The 13264-nt window shown below is 44.7% G+C and overlaps 1 protein-coding gene across 2 annotated transcripts in view; it reads left to right on the top strand.

Annotated features, from left to right (window-relative positions):
* The first annotated feature begins 278 nt into the window (after window positions 1-278).
* Window positions 279-13264, top strand: part of TMOD2 (tropomodulin 2) — a 73379-nt gene continuing 60393 nt past the window's right edge. The window contains exons 1-3 of one of the 2 annotated variants that reach the window (XM_058294190.2): window positions 279-761; window positions 2100-2256; window positions 6345-6467. In XM_058294190.2, the coding sequence (XP_058150173.1) occupies window positions 636-761; window positions 2100-2256; window positions 6345-6467 (406 nt within the window). In that variant the 5' untranslated portion in view covers window positions 279-635. The remainder of the gene's footprint in view (window positions 762-2099; window positions 2257-6344; window positions 6468-13264) is intronic. The other variant, XM_058294192.1, reaches the window with a different exon arrangement.

Genomic DNA, 13264 nt, shown 5'->3' with positions numbered 1-13264 from the left:
ATGAGAGCAAGAAAGGAGAGAGAGGAGAAAAACAGGAGTGAGAGTAAGTGGCCAGGATTTTAGAATCTTACTTAGTTTAATTGCAGGGGAGTTACTAGACAATGCTTTCTCACATGGACTTTACAAGCTCTCTTTCCCTGAATGAATCCCATTTTGTATTCTTCACATCACTCCCTCTCTGAAAAGACTCAAGTATGTTTCTTACAATGCCCTTACAATCAATGCGTTGTTCTTCACTGTTTTTCTAGGGAAAGCTGGGGGAAGCAGAGCAGTGGGGTAGAAAGGGCTTGCTGCATAGGCAGTCACCAGGCCGGGAGCACCCTCAGCTCTGCCACCCAGAGTCTTCATCTGAAAAATGGGAATGATAATATCTGCCCAAGCTTTCTCACAGGGTGGTGAAATCGTATATACAAAAATGCATTGTAAGCTGTCAGGTCGCTATGCACATGGAGGTAATACTACCTTTTAGTTGGATTATTTGGTCCAATAAAGAGACTCCATTGGCAGATAGCCTCACTCTGTCTCCTGTTAACAGGTCCTGTTTAATTAAAGGAAATAATAGCGTCTTTTTTTTATTGATAGTGTTCTGAAGCCTCGTTTAAATGTTCCTGGTCCATAAGAGAGGCATATAAGTCATGGCACTCCCTTTTCAAAAAGAGCTGGAGAAATACAAGAACATCAATGAAGATGAGCTTCTTGGCAAACTCTCAGAAGAGGAACTGAAACAGTTGGAAAATGTTCTTGATGACCTAGATCCCGAGGTTAGTGACGTGGAGCTGCCGCAGAGTGGCCAGGATAGTGCAGGAGGAACGGCACGCTTGCTCCTTCAGCAGTCGGTAGAGATCCAGTGACTCCACTGCAGTCTGTGTTCTTTCCCTGATGGGTTCTGGGTCACTTATTTTTACAAGTTCATAGAGAACCTCACTCACCACATCTACAATGTGAGATGGCCAAAGTACTTCCCGGAAAATAGTTTGGTGTAAATGGGGGGAAGTATTTTCCATTGTTTGAGAAAGGGCTTGTCCAACTGAGGGAAAAGAGGGAAGGGAATGTAAATGTTACTGGGTTTCTTCTGTGAGGCAGGGCAGCCCTTGATGTAAATTGTATTATCCCCGTTTCATGAATAAGGCACTTATATGAGCCTACACTAGTAAATGTCACAGATGCTGTTCAAACCAGGTCTTTCACCCCAGATGCAGATCATTTCTACAGACTCCTTTCTTTCAAATGCACAAGGAAATTGAAGTCTTTGGTGATCATACAACAATGACTAGATTAGAATGACTACAATTAAAATAGTAAGTAAATTTAAATGAGCTTCTAATATTTCTATTAGAAGTTCTTGAAAAGCAGAGTGGCTGTTATCTTGTTTGTTTAGCAAACACTTTCTTCAGCCCCAGAAGGTACTATCTTAAATTTAGAATCCAAGGTATTCACAATAGTGATTTTACTGTAAATTAAAATGTCACTAAAATAAAATTATTTATATAATATTTTGATATGCAGGATACCTCGGATATTGTATTCAAGTTTAACTTTTAAAAAAACCAAATGTATTCTGTTTTTATTTTTTTAACTTAGGGAAGGATTCTCAAAACTTAAGCGGGCCTTAACATCTACCCATAACATTTACTTACACACTTGGATGTTTCCCTAGAAGAGGGGTTAGAAGTAAGAGACAGTAGCATATTGGCTACTTCTCGGAGTCCCCATGTGCCCTCCTAGGAGCACCTTGGGCACAGATCTAGACAAACTGGAGTGTGATCTACAAGGAAAGAGGCTGTTAAAGGTGGCTGGCTTTTTGCCACCAAATTCTAGAAGGCAGTTGAAGACTTAGAGACTGCTCCAGCTGTCCAAGTTCTGCTTGAGCCCCTGGGGACCCCTCTTCTCAGCACAGGCTGTTAGGGTGGGTAGGCCCTGAGAGATTTCCCGAGACCCTCGCCCTTGGCCCAGCCCAACATCCCCACACAGTGATCCTCCTCCCTGCTTCCCTGATGTACAGCAGTGGGGGTGGGGTCGGGGTGGGGTAGAAAAGTAACGAAGTCCCCCGTCAGGCAGACACCCTTCCTGCTGCCCTCCCACACTTCTGTCTTGTCCAGAGTGCACTGCTGCCAGCTGGGTTACGGCAGAAAGACCAGACACAGAAAGCAGCCACTGGCCCATTTGACCGTGAGCACCTCCTGATGTACCTGGAGAAAGAGGCCTTGGAACAAAAAGACAGGGAAGACTTTGTGCCCTTTACTGGAGAAAAGAAAGGTAAGGAGCACAGGCAGCATGTCTGGGCACAAAAGTACTCATCCATTCGGATTGCTAGGTTGGGGGTGGGGGACAGGTGTCAAGCAAGGCACCTGGCCTGGGAGTGGGAAATAAGACCGTGGACTGGATTCAGTAGTTAAAAGAATTATGGCAGAATATGTGGGCTAACTAAATGAGTACTTAGGGCATGATGATACTCTGATTGGTTCTTTGAAGAAAATCTTGAACTCTAAAGAAAAGCTTTTGTAAGTGTGAAGTTGTGTCATACCTGACAGGGGACTCCATAGAAGCCACCTGTTCCTCTTAGCCCGGTGCTTTACCAACAACAGAGGAGCCATGAGGCCTTTCTCTTCCTTGTCCAGGATGGCCCTGGCACCAGACCCTGTTACCTTAATGCTACGATTAGCTGCCTTTCATTCATCCAGCATTTACCGAGCACCTCCTCTGTGCGGAGCGCTGTGCAGGCTCTGGGACTACAAGTGAATAAGACCATGCCCTGCCCTCAGTGAACTTGTGGTCTAGTAATATACAACACGGTGACAGAGCTGAATATGGCTCTGAAGAGCATGAACATGTTTCTCCATCTCAGAACTGAACTCAGAACCAAGACAAGGAAAGTGTTCCTCCTTCTGTCCCAACCCTGAGTGCCTCTTTGGAGGAAGAATGGGTAACAGTAGCCTGTCAAGGATCCTCAGCGACAGACAGTGACTTAAGCCCATAGATACTAATTTGCATTGGTAACACAAATCAGGTCATGTCACGCCTCTGCTTAAAGTCCCAAATCCTTGCTGTGGTCCTAAAGCCCTGCAGGAGTTAGACCTCGCCCACCTCTCAGGCATCATCTCTCCCATCCTTGCTAGGCCTTAGACCTGCTGTCTTCATTCAGTTCCCCAAACCTGAGTTCTTCTCCATCCCAGCGTCTTCTCCGCATGGACTCTTCCCTCTGATCCACATCCCTGTTTTTCACCTGGCTTTTCCTCATCCTTAAGGTCTCAACTTAAAGGCCAGGTCCTTGGGCTTTCCCTGAACACTGTGTCTAAAATAGTCCCCTTCTTTCTATCATGACATCTGTGTGTTGCTTTTATAGCATTCTGACAGTGCTCATTATTTTGTTTTGTTTTTACTTTGCTTTTTTCATGTTTTCCCACATTAGACTGTAATCTAATGGTGGAACTGTGTCCACCTTGTACTCCCATGTAGAGCCTGGCACAGGGAAGGCACTCAAAAAATAGACTTTTGAATGTATGCCATCGGAGTGCTGCTGCTTCTCTTATATAATGTCCTGGCTCTCCTCTGGATTATGTACATTTGATGGATCATACACCATTGAGAATGTCATTTTATTAAGACAGTGAAGTTGAGCAGTGACAAATTGGGCAAATAACCAAGGCTTTCCATGGAAATATGTAACTGTTTCTATGGCAGCATTGTTGCTTCTAGACTAATTTAATTGTGAAAGAAAAAAACAAAAAAATTATGTCAACTCTTCAATACCGCAACTAACATCAAATATTAGGGTAATGCGAGAATAATAAGGGCAAAGCTGTTGTTTTTTATACTCAGAGTAGAGATCTGAGGGGTGGCTATGGTAAATTATCTCTTGAAACAGAGGGTTCGTGGGGGAGTTAGGAGTCCAGGAGCTCTCTGAGTAATAAATGGGAATAGAAAAAGGGTATACAGTTGCACAAAGTAGCTTAGGAGAAGGTTGAGAAGCAGCACAGTTGAATGAAATGAGCAGAGAGCAAGTTTTCCAAACAGAGTAGAGGAATCTGCAGTGCTGTGGAAGGGCCAGCAAGAGGCTCTTAAGGCACTGAGAGGTGATCACAGGGTCCTCAGGAGAGAGGCTGCACCACCTTAGTTGTAAATGCTCTTGCCATGGGCCCTAGGTTCCTGGGTCACATTTAACTCTGGATGCAGATTTATTGACTTAGAACCCATTGTTTGGTTGAATCCCCAGGAATGGATCTGCAGCAAAAGTAGTTTCGAAGGCTGATAACTGTTGGGTCACCTTGGCACCTGCCATTTAAAGTAGTTGTAAATAGTACCAAGCAGGAAGTTAGAAATCCTATTTTGACTTAGACCCGAGATCGTCTGAATTAGAAGGAAAATGCTTCAGGCTGCAGATACTATAAAAATTAAGTCTGGATGAATCTCAGAGTCTAAGATGCTATTAACTGATTTTATTTCTTTTTCATTTTCTATCTTCTGGACTATTCTTCCACCTTGTCTCCCAGTGTATTTTCCTTCTGCCTGGATACCACTGCTGAGGCAGGAAGCAGGATGTGTGTCAGTGAGAGAGACCTAGTTGGCCAGGGTGCCCCAGATGAACCACAAACAGTGTGTCCTTTCACCTCTAGGGGTGTGCAGCTCTGACTGGCCCTTATTTACTTATCCAACCATTTGAAGCTATGCCAAACCATAAGGAAATAAGCAACCCCTGTAACCAGGGAAGTCTCCCAGCACGTTTTCATGAGGAAGAGTTATTGACATTGAGTTTGACCCTGTCCTTTCCCATGGCACTGAGTGCACCAGGCTAATCAAGGAGACTTGAAAAGAGCTTTGGTCCCAATTGCTTGAGGCTAGAGCAACCATCTGTTCTATCAAAGGTGAGGAAGAGGACACAATAGTGATATATCTTTAGGTAACTCCAAAGATAAAAAATGGAAGAGACTAATTTCAAAGATCATGCCCAAGAGGTAAGAACACCTCCTTAAAGAAAAGCCAAAAGTCAAAAGCAGGGAGGAACTGGAATAGAATGAATAGGTCTGGGGTATTCCACTGATGGCTCTGGAGTGTCCTGGGTTTACCTGTATCAGCTGTTGCATAGGTGGGATGTGGGTGTGTTGGCTGGCTAGAAGTTAAGAGCAGGTAACCTGCTATCCTCATCAGCAATATGTTTCATCAGAAAAGAAGTTTGGGTTGGGGAGTTAGGGCACAGATAATCAGGTTTTCACAAGTGAGTCGGGGGCAAAATAAATGGAATCCACCCGACAGAATAAAGTGGGAGGTAGCAACAGAGAATGTGCATTTGGGGGAGCACAGAAGGTCTTGCTGCTCACAGATCTCCACAGTCTATAAGTTTGGCCACCCCCGTTTTTCCTTTTAAATCAGACTTGCTTTGGTGTGCACTAGAGAGGTGACTGTGTTCTCAGGTCACTGTACTAGTCTGAGTGACCCCAGATATAGCATTCTAGTGGCCCACAGCTCCAGTTTAAGGTAGAAAACTCCAGGAGAATCTCCAGTTTGTCCCTCAGGAACCCTTGGGCTATATTAATGAACTTACCCCCTAATATTTTCAGGGACCCATGTAAGAACACAAATAGAAGCCAGCAGGTCTTTTTTTTTTTTAATATTTGAAACCTAACACACTGTTAAGCTATGTTCTAACCTTCTACAAATATACCTTCATAACAACCTGGAAGGCCTGGTTGGAATTTAGTATTCTTGGATTCTCAAAGTTCCAGTAGAAATGTGGGTCTGTCCCTCACTTCCAAGGCCTCATGCATGTGTTTGTACACCCAGTGTCCATACCATGCTTCATCCGCTCTCCCCTACAGACAGCCTCCCCTCATCATGGAGGTGCAAACACCAGCAGTGTGATCTGCCTTCAGGAGAATGGCTCATGCAGGCCTGGAAGTAGGCTCAGGGCTGTTGGGTGGGGAATGCCAGGTGCCTTGTGCTCTGGTTGAGATTCTTTCTTAGTCCCCGTGTCTCCTCCCTTAGCAGAGAGGGCTGCAGCCAGAGCAATACCAGAATGGGGCCTCCCAAGTGCTGGGTCCAGGATAAGGATCCCTCTTGCCCAGGTATAAGGGCAGTTCTGCCAATTGTAGAGAGGGTGAAACCACCCTTTCCCCCTTTGCTTTAGGACTGCAATCTCCACAGGTCTCTGTTGCAGAGAATATAAGATTCCTCCTCCAATGCTCCTTCCTTCTAAGAGTGGATTATTAATATTGGCATCATCTAGCCAGTCAGGAATTCTCATTCGATAGGAAATGGTTTAATGCTATGGCTCTTAATGTCCAGAGCCACATTTCTTGTGAGTCAGTTTACCAATAAAGCACATATCTTTTTCCACCCCCGATTTAAAGGGAGAGTCTTTATACCCAAAGAAAAGCCTGTAGAAACTCGTAAAGAAGAAAAAGTGACTCTCGACCCAGAATTGGAAGAAGCTTTGGCCAGCGCCTCGGACACTGAACTCTACGATCTTGCAGGTTAGTCCTCAGCTCCAGGAAGCTTTCCTGTCTGGTTTTGTGACCTCCAGGCAAGCACCAGTATCCATGCCACAGCCTCTGAACTTCTCCATAACTACTAATTATTGTTATAATACCAAGTTGACTTCAGCCATATGTAGCTGTAAGGCTTGATGCAAATGACTTAAGCTGTCTAGACAAACCTTAATTTTCTTCAGTTGTAATATGGGGAAATAATACCCATCTATATTAGTCAGGGTTTTCTAGGGAAACAGAATCAACAAGAGATACCTATTAATATTTTGAAATTTTATAAAATTCTCTCACGTGATGATGAGGATGTACAAGTCCAGGTTCCGCAGGCAGTTTGCAAACCAGTGGCGCCGATGAAAATCCGATGAAGTCCTTTATGAGTTCCTAGGAGATGTTGGCTATCCAAAGACAAGCTGGGAAATTCTCTCTGAATGATGAAATCACTTCCCCTTTTAAGGTATTCAACTGATTGAATAAAATGTCACTCATTGCCAATGGCACTCTCCCTAGTTGATCATAGATATAATCAGCCATCTATGCAGTAAACTCACTGATGATTAAAGTTCATAAATGTGCTTGTATTACAATTAGCCCAGTGCTCGCTTGACCAAACAACTGGGCACCTGGCTGAGTTAACACATTAGCCTAACCATCACAGTCCACCCCTTATCAACTTGACAACCAGACACATTACCTTCAACCATACTTAGTCTCTAAGTAAAACCAATACCAGATATATACATATATATTTCCACTTAAGAATATTCAACTGTCCTGCATATAACTGGAAATGCTGGAAATGCATTAATTCTCTACAGTATAGAGTACAAGTTCTTGGTAATATTCACTCTTAAACTTGAATTCTTTTCTTTTTTCTTTCTTGGTTTTTTATTTTATTTTTTTAATAAAACTTTTTAAATTAAAGTTAATAGATCACATAGAATATTACGTTAAAAAAACATGAGGTTCCCATATAACCCACACCCCACTTCCCCACCCCCGTCATTTTTGTAAATTGTATTTTTTTGAGGATACATACATCACAAAAAAAGTTACATTATAAAAAACATAAGAGATTCCCGCATATCCCCCATACCCCCACCCCACTCCTCCCATACCAACAACCTCCCCTATCATTGTGGCACACTCATCACACTTTGCGAACACATTTTGGAGCACTGCTGCACCACATGGATAATAGTTCACTCTGTAATTCACACTCTCCCCCGGTACATTCAGTGGGTTATGGCAGGATATATAATGTCCAGCATCTGATCCTGCAATATCATTTAGGACAACTCCAATGTCCCAAAAATGCCCCCTCATTACATCTCTTCTTCCCAGTCCCTGCCCTCAGCAACTACTGTGGCTACTTTTTCCCCCATCAATGATACAATTTTTTCTATTAGTAGTCACAAAAGTTTTATAGTAGAATATCAGTAAGTCCACTCTAATCCATATTTTATTCCTCTTAAATATTATGATATGAAACTATTACAACTTGTCATATGATAAGGGAAAGGATTAGAGAAGTAAACAAAGACATTTGTTTTGTGTACATTTACAGTCATACCAAAAGAAGGAAGAAAGATTCAAGACTATTACAGTCCTTGTTTCTGTAACAAGTCACATGGTCAAAGTTCATATTTATCACTACTTCTTCCACTACCTGTTCCAGGTTCCTGTTAGCCTCCACAAGCACTTGAGCTGGCCTTGATTCTTTGCCTGGTGTGGTGACCCAAACTTTCATTCCTGAAGATTCTGGGACATTGCTAGTTCTATTGGGATTGGGTTGTTGCAATTTTCCATTGACTTTAATCACAGGGCATGGCAGTACTAAGAAACGCCCTACAGGATCTCCAGTATTCCAGGCAAACTGTTCTTTACCCCCATTATCTAGATGCAGTCCTATTTCCCCTGAAAGTCAGGTTTAATCATCCCAGCCAGTACAGTAATTCCCTTCTTTGCCCATTGATTCAGAGGTAAGAGGAGCCCAAAGTGGCCAGGTAGCAATCTTAACTTCTAGTTCAATGGAATCATTGTTATGTTCCCTGGTGGCAACACTCCTCCTTTTGGAACTAAGACCTGTAGACCAGCAGAGGTGAAGGTTGCAGGGACAGGAAGCAAAAATTTTCCAAGTGGGTCACTAGGGGTAATAGTGAGTGGTGCCACTTCCATTTCCATCCCTTGATTCCTGGACCATGAATCCTGGCTATGGGAGAAACAGCACCATACAGTGGATGCTGATTTAGAGCATACACAGCCTCCTGGATAACATTGCCCCAGCCCTGCAAGGCATTGCCACCTAGTCAGTGCCATAATTGAGTCTTCTAAAGGCCATCCCGCCATTCTATCAATCCAGCTACCTCAGCATGATCAGCTGCTTCACAGTGATAGGGAACATAGTAAGATCAATGAATTCCATGGGCGTGTGCCCATTTTCTCATTTGCTGTGAAATGGGTTCCTTGATCAGAACTAATGCTGTGTGGAATACAGTGGCAGTGGATAAGACATTCGGTAAGTCCACGGATGGTAGTTTCGGAAGAAGCATTGCGTGCAGGGAACACAAACCCATATCTGGATTTATGTGTGTATTCCAGTTAAAATGCATCACCTCCATCCCTACCTCCATGGCACTTTGTTCATGAGCCCATTGGGCAATGACAGAAGTGGCTGAGGAATGAGGCTGTTAGCCACAGAACGGGTCATCTTATACACTTGATTGCTACAATCTTCCTCTGCTGAAGTCACCCTCTGGTGAGCATTCACATAGGACACAAATATTTTCATGTTTTTGGCCCACTTTGAAAGGTCTGTCCACATACCTCTTCCCCAGACGTCTTTGTCACCAATTTTCCAATCATGTTCCCTCCAATTCCCTGACCATCCAGCCAAACCATTGGCAACAGCCCATGAATCAGTATACAAACACACCTCTGGCCATTTCTCCTTTCAAGCAAAATGAACAACCAGGTGCACTGCTCGAAGTTCTGCCCACTGGGAGGATTTGCCCTCATCACTGTCATTCAGGGATGTTCCAGAAAGGAGCTGCAGTGCTGTAGCTGTCCACTTTCAGGTATCTGCATATCGTGCAGGACCATCTATAAACTAGGCCCGAGATTTCTCTTCCTCAGTCAACTGATTGTAAGGGACTCCCCAAGAGGCCAAAGCTGTGGGCTGGGAAAGAGAGGTAAAATGGAAGGGGTGGTGACCATGGGCATTTGAGTTACTTCCTCGGGTAACTTGTGCTTTCAGAACCTGCTCAAGCCCTATCTCATATATACCACTTCCACTTTATTATGGAGTGCTGCTGTGCATGCCCAACTTTATGATTTGTTGGGTCAGACAATACCCAGCTCATGATAGGCAACTCGGGTCTCATGGTAGCTTGATGGTCTGTGGTTAAGTGTTCAGTCTCTACTAAGGCCCACCAGGCCAAAAGCTTTCTCAAAAGGAGAATAGCGGGAAGTGGATATGGCGTAAGTGATAAGGCCTGCAACTTTGATCCCTGAAACCTCCTGGTGAAAAAGAAGAGAAAGCATGCCTGCATGGCAAGCCAATGCCCACATGGTGAGCTGAGTGCCCTGCAGTGAGCTGAGTGCCTGTATGGCAAGCTGAGTGCCATGTGGGTGCCCATGTGGTGAGCCAATGCCCATGTGAGTGCCTGCATGATGAGCCGAGTTCCCATGTGGATGCCTGTGTGGTGAGCCATTGCCCGCACAGCAAGCCAGTGCCTGCGCAAGTGCCTGCACACCAAGCCAAGTGCCTGCGTGGTGGGCCAAGTGCCCACATGGTGAACCATGCCCGTGTGGCAATCCTGTGCCCACATGGTGAGCTGAGTGCCCATGCAGTAAGTCAGTGCCCATGCAAGTGAGTAATGCAGCAAGATGATGATGCCACAAAAGAGAGACGAAGGGGAGAGTCAAGGTGAAGCGCAGCAGAGACCAGGAACTGAGGTGGTGCAATTGACAGGGAACCTCCCTCCACATCAGAGATCCCCAGGATTGAATCCCTCTGAATCTTGGAGGAGAAAGATGGGAAGACAAAAAAGAGAAATAGACACAGAAGATCACACAGCAAATGGACACAGCAAAAACATCAGGGCAGGGGAAGGGGGAAAAATCTTTGGAAAAAAAAAAAATCTGCATAGAATGGCAGGGCTTTGCTCCAAAATACTAAGGGTATAGTATCCTATGGGGGCCTACCAAAGGCTCCTGACAGCATCTCTATTTGCCACTGAAACTTCCAGCACCATTGGGTCTGCTGAATCACATGGCCCAAGTGGTAGTGCAGCTTGCACACAGCAGCCTGGACCTTTCACAGAGCCTCCTCTTGTTCCAGTCCGCAATTAAAACTAACAGCTTTTCTGGTCACTCAGTAAATGGGATAGAGTAGCACACCCAAATGAGGAATGTGTTGTCTCCAAAATCCGAAGAGACCAACTAAGCATTGTGCCTCTTTTTTGGTTTAGGAGGGGCTAGATGCAACAGCTTATCCTTCACTTTAGAAGTGATATCTCAACATGCCCCACACCACTGGACACCTAGAAATTTCAATGTGATGGAAGGCCCCTGTATGTTGAATTTATCTCCCATCCTTTCTCACACAAATGCCTTACCAATAAATAGTCTTTGCTACTTCTTGCTCACTAAGCCCTATCAACCTGATACCGTCAATATAATATACCAGTGTGATGTCTTGTGGGAGAGAGAGATGTTCAAGGTCCCTGCAGACAATATTTTGACATTACTAGAGTTGATTTACCCCTGAGGCAGGATAGGGAAGGTATATTGCTGGCCTTTTCTGCTGAAAGCAAACTGTTTCTGGTGGTCATTACTAATGGCAATTGAGAAAAAAGCATTTGCCAAATCAATAGCTGCGTACCAGGTTATCAGGCAAAGTGTTGATTTGCTCAAGCAATGATACCACATCTGGGTCAGCAGTTGTGATTAGAGTCACCACCTGGTTAAATTTATGATAATCCACTGTCATCCTCCAAGATCCATCTGTTTTCCGCATAGGCCAAATAGGAGAGTTGAATGAGACTGTGGTAGGAATCACCACTCCTGCATCCTTCACATCCTTGATGGTGGCACTAATCTCTACAGTCCCTAGGACTGTAGTCTCTAGGAATCTGGGTTTTTTAAAAATATTTATTTTTTATTTATTTCTCTCCCCTCCCCACCATTCCCCCATTGTCTGCTCTCTGTGTCCATTCACTGTGTGTTCTTCTCTGTCTGCTTGTATTCTCATTAGGTGGCTCCGGGAACCAATCCTAGGGCCTTCCTGAGTGGGAGAGAGGCGATTACTCTCTTGCACCACCTCAGCTCCCCTGTTCTGCCACGTCTTCTTATTCCTCTGTGTCTCTGCTATGTCGTCTTATTCCTCTGTGTCTCTTGTTGCGTCATCTTGCTGCACCAGCTCTCCACATTGGCCGGCACTCCTGTTCGGGGTGGCTTTCCTGTGGCACTCCACGTGGGCTAGCTCACCATGTGGGCCAGCTTGCCCTCTCCAGGAGGCCCTGGGCATTGAACCCTGGACCTCCTATTTGGTAGATGGGAGTCCAGTTGGTTGAGCCACCTCTATTACCCTGGTATTGTTATTTATTTGTTTATTTATTTATTTCATTTCTCTCCCCTCCCCCCCCCTTCGTTGTCTGCTCTCTGTGTCCATTTACTGTGTGTTCTTCTGTGTCTACTTGCATTCTTGTCAGTAACACTGGGAATCTGTGTCTCCTTTTGTTGTGTCATTCTGCTGTGTCAGCTCTCTGTGTGTGTGGTGCCACTCTTGGGCAGGCTGTGCTTTTCTTGCATGGGGCAACTCTCCTTGAGGGGTGCACTCCCTGCGTGTGGGGCTCCCCTACGTGGGGTACACCCCTACGTGGCACAGCACTCCTTGTGTGCATCAGCACTGGGCGTGGGCCAGCTCACCACATGGATTAGGAGGCCCTTGGTTTGAACCTTGGACCTCCTATGTAGTAGGCAGACACTGTCAGTTGAGCCAAATTCGCTTCCCCTGGTATTGTTTTTTATTTACTATTTTGCTAGGCAAGGGCAGTTCTAATGACTTCCACTTGGACTTTCCTACCATAATAGCCCTCACTCCACAAATCGGGGATCCAATGTGGGGATTCTGCCAGTTCCTGAATATGTCTATTCTGAGTATACATTCTGCAATTTGGGAAATAACCACAGAATCAGTTTTGCAACCCACTGGACCCACTGTGAGACGGACTTGAGCTAACACTCGATCAACCACCTGACCTCCATAAGCCCCTACTCTGACTGGTGGACCACAGTGATGTTTTGAGTCTTCTAGAATTAATGTCACTTCCGAGTTAGTGTCTAATAATCCCCAAAATGTCTGATCATTTCTTTATCCCCGGCTTGCAATTACTCTGGTAAAAAGCTGTAGGTCTCCTTGGGGAAAACTGGGAGGAAGATTAACAGTGTAAATTTTTGGCAGCTTAACAGGATCCTTCCCTCAGGGGACCTGGCCATCTTCTCATTTAAGGAGCTCTGGGTCTGTAAAGTGTCTCAAGTCCGGGAATTGATTAAGGGGCACTAATTCTCTTTGTGATTAGATTAGGGTTTTGTTCGCTAGATCTAGAACTCTTTTGCTTATACAGATCTAGAAGAAATTTAGTAGACTGCCCATCTTTTTCACTTCTAGGTACCCCATGATCTATTAGCCAATGCCATAACTCTAGGATTCAGGCTATTTTGAGTGCTTTTTTAATCTGCTTTTCATTGTGCTAGTCATAACCACCTTGTCATTAACTGCA

The sequence above is a fragment of the Dasypus novemcinctus genome, chromosome 3 (genome assembly GCF_030445035.2).
Source record: "Dasypus novemcinctus isolate mDasNov1 chromosome 3, mDasNov1.1.hap2, whole genome shotgun sequence".
Classification (NCBI taxonomy): domain Eukaryota; kingdom Metazoa; phylum Chordata; class Mammalia; order Cingulata; family Dasypodidae; genus Dasypus; species Dasypus novemcinctus.
The sequence above is the reverse complement of the archived record's forward strand: the minus strand, read 5'-3'. Positions and strand labels throughout refer to the sequence as shown.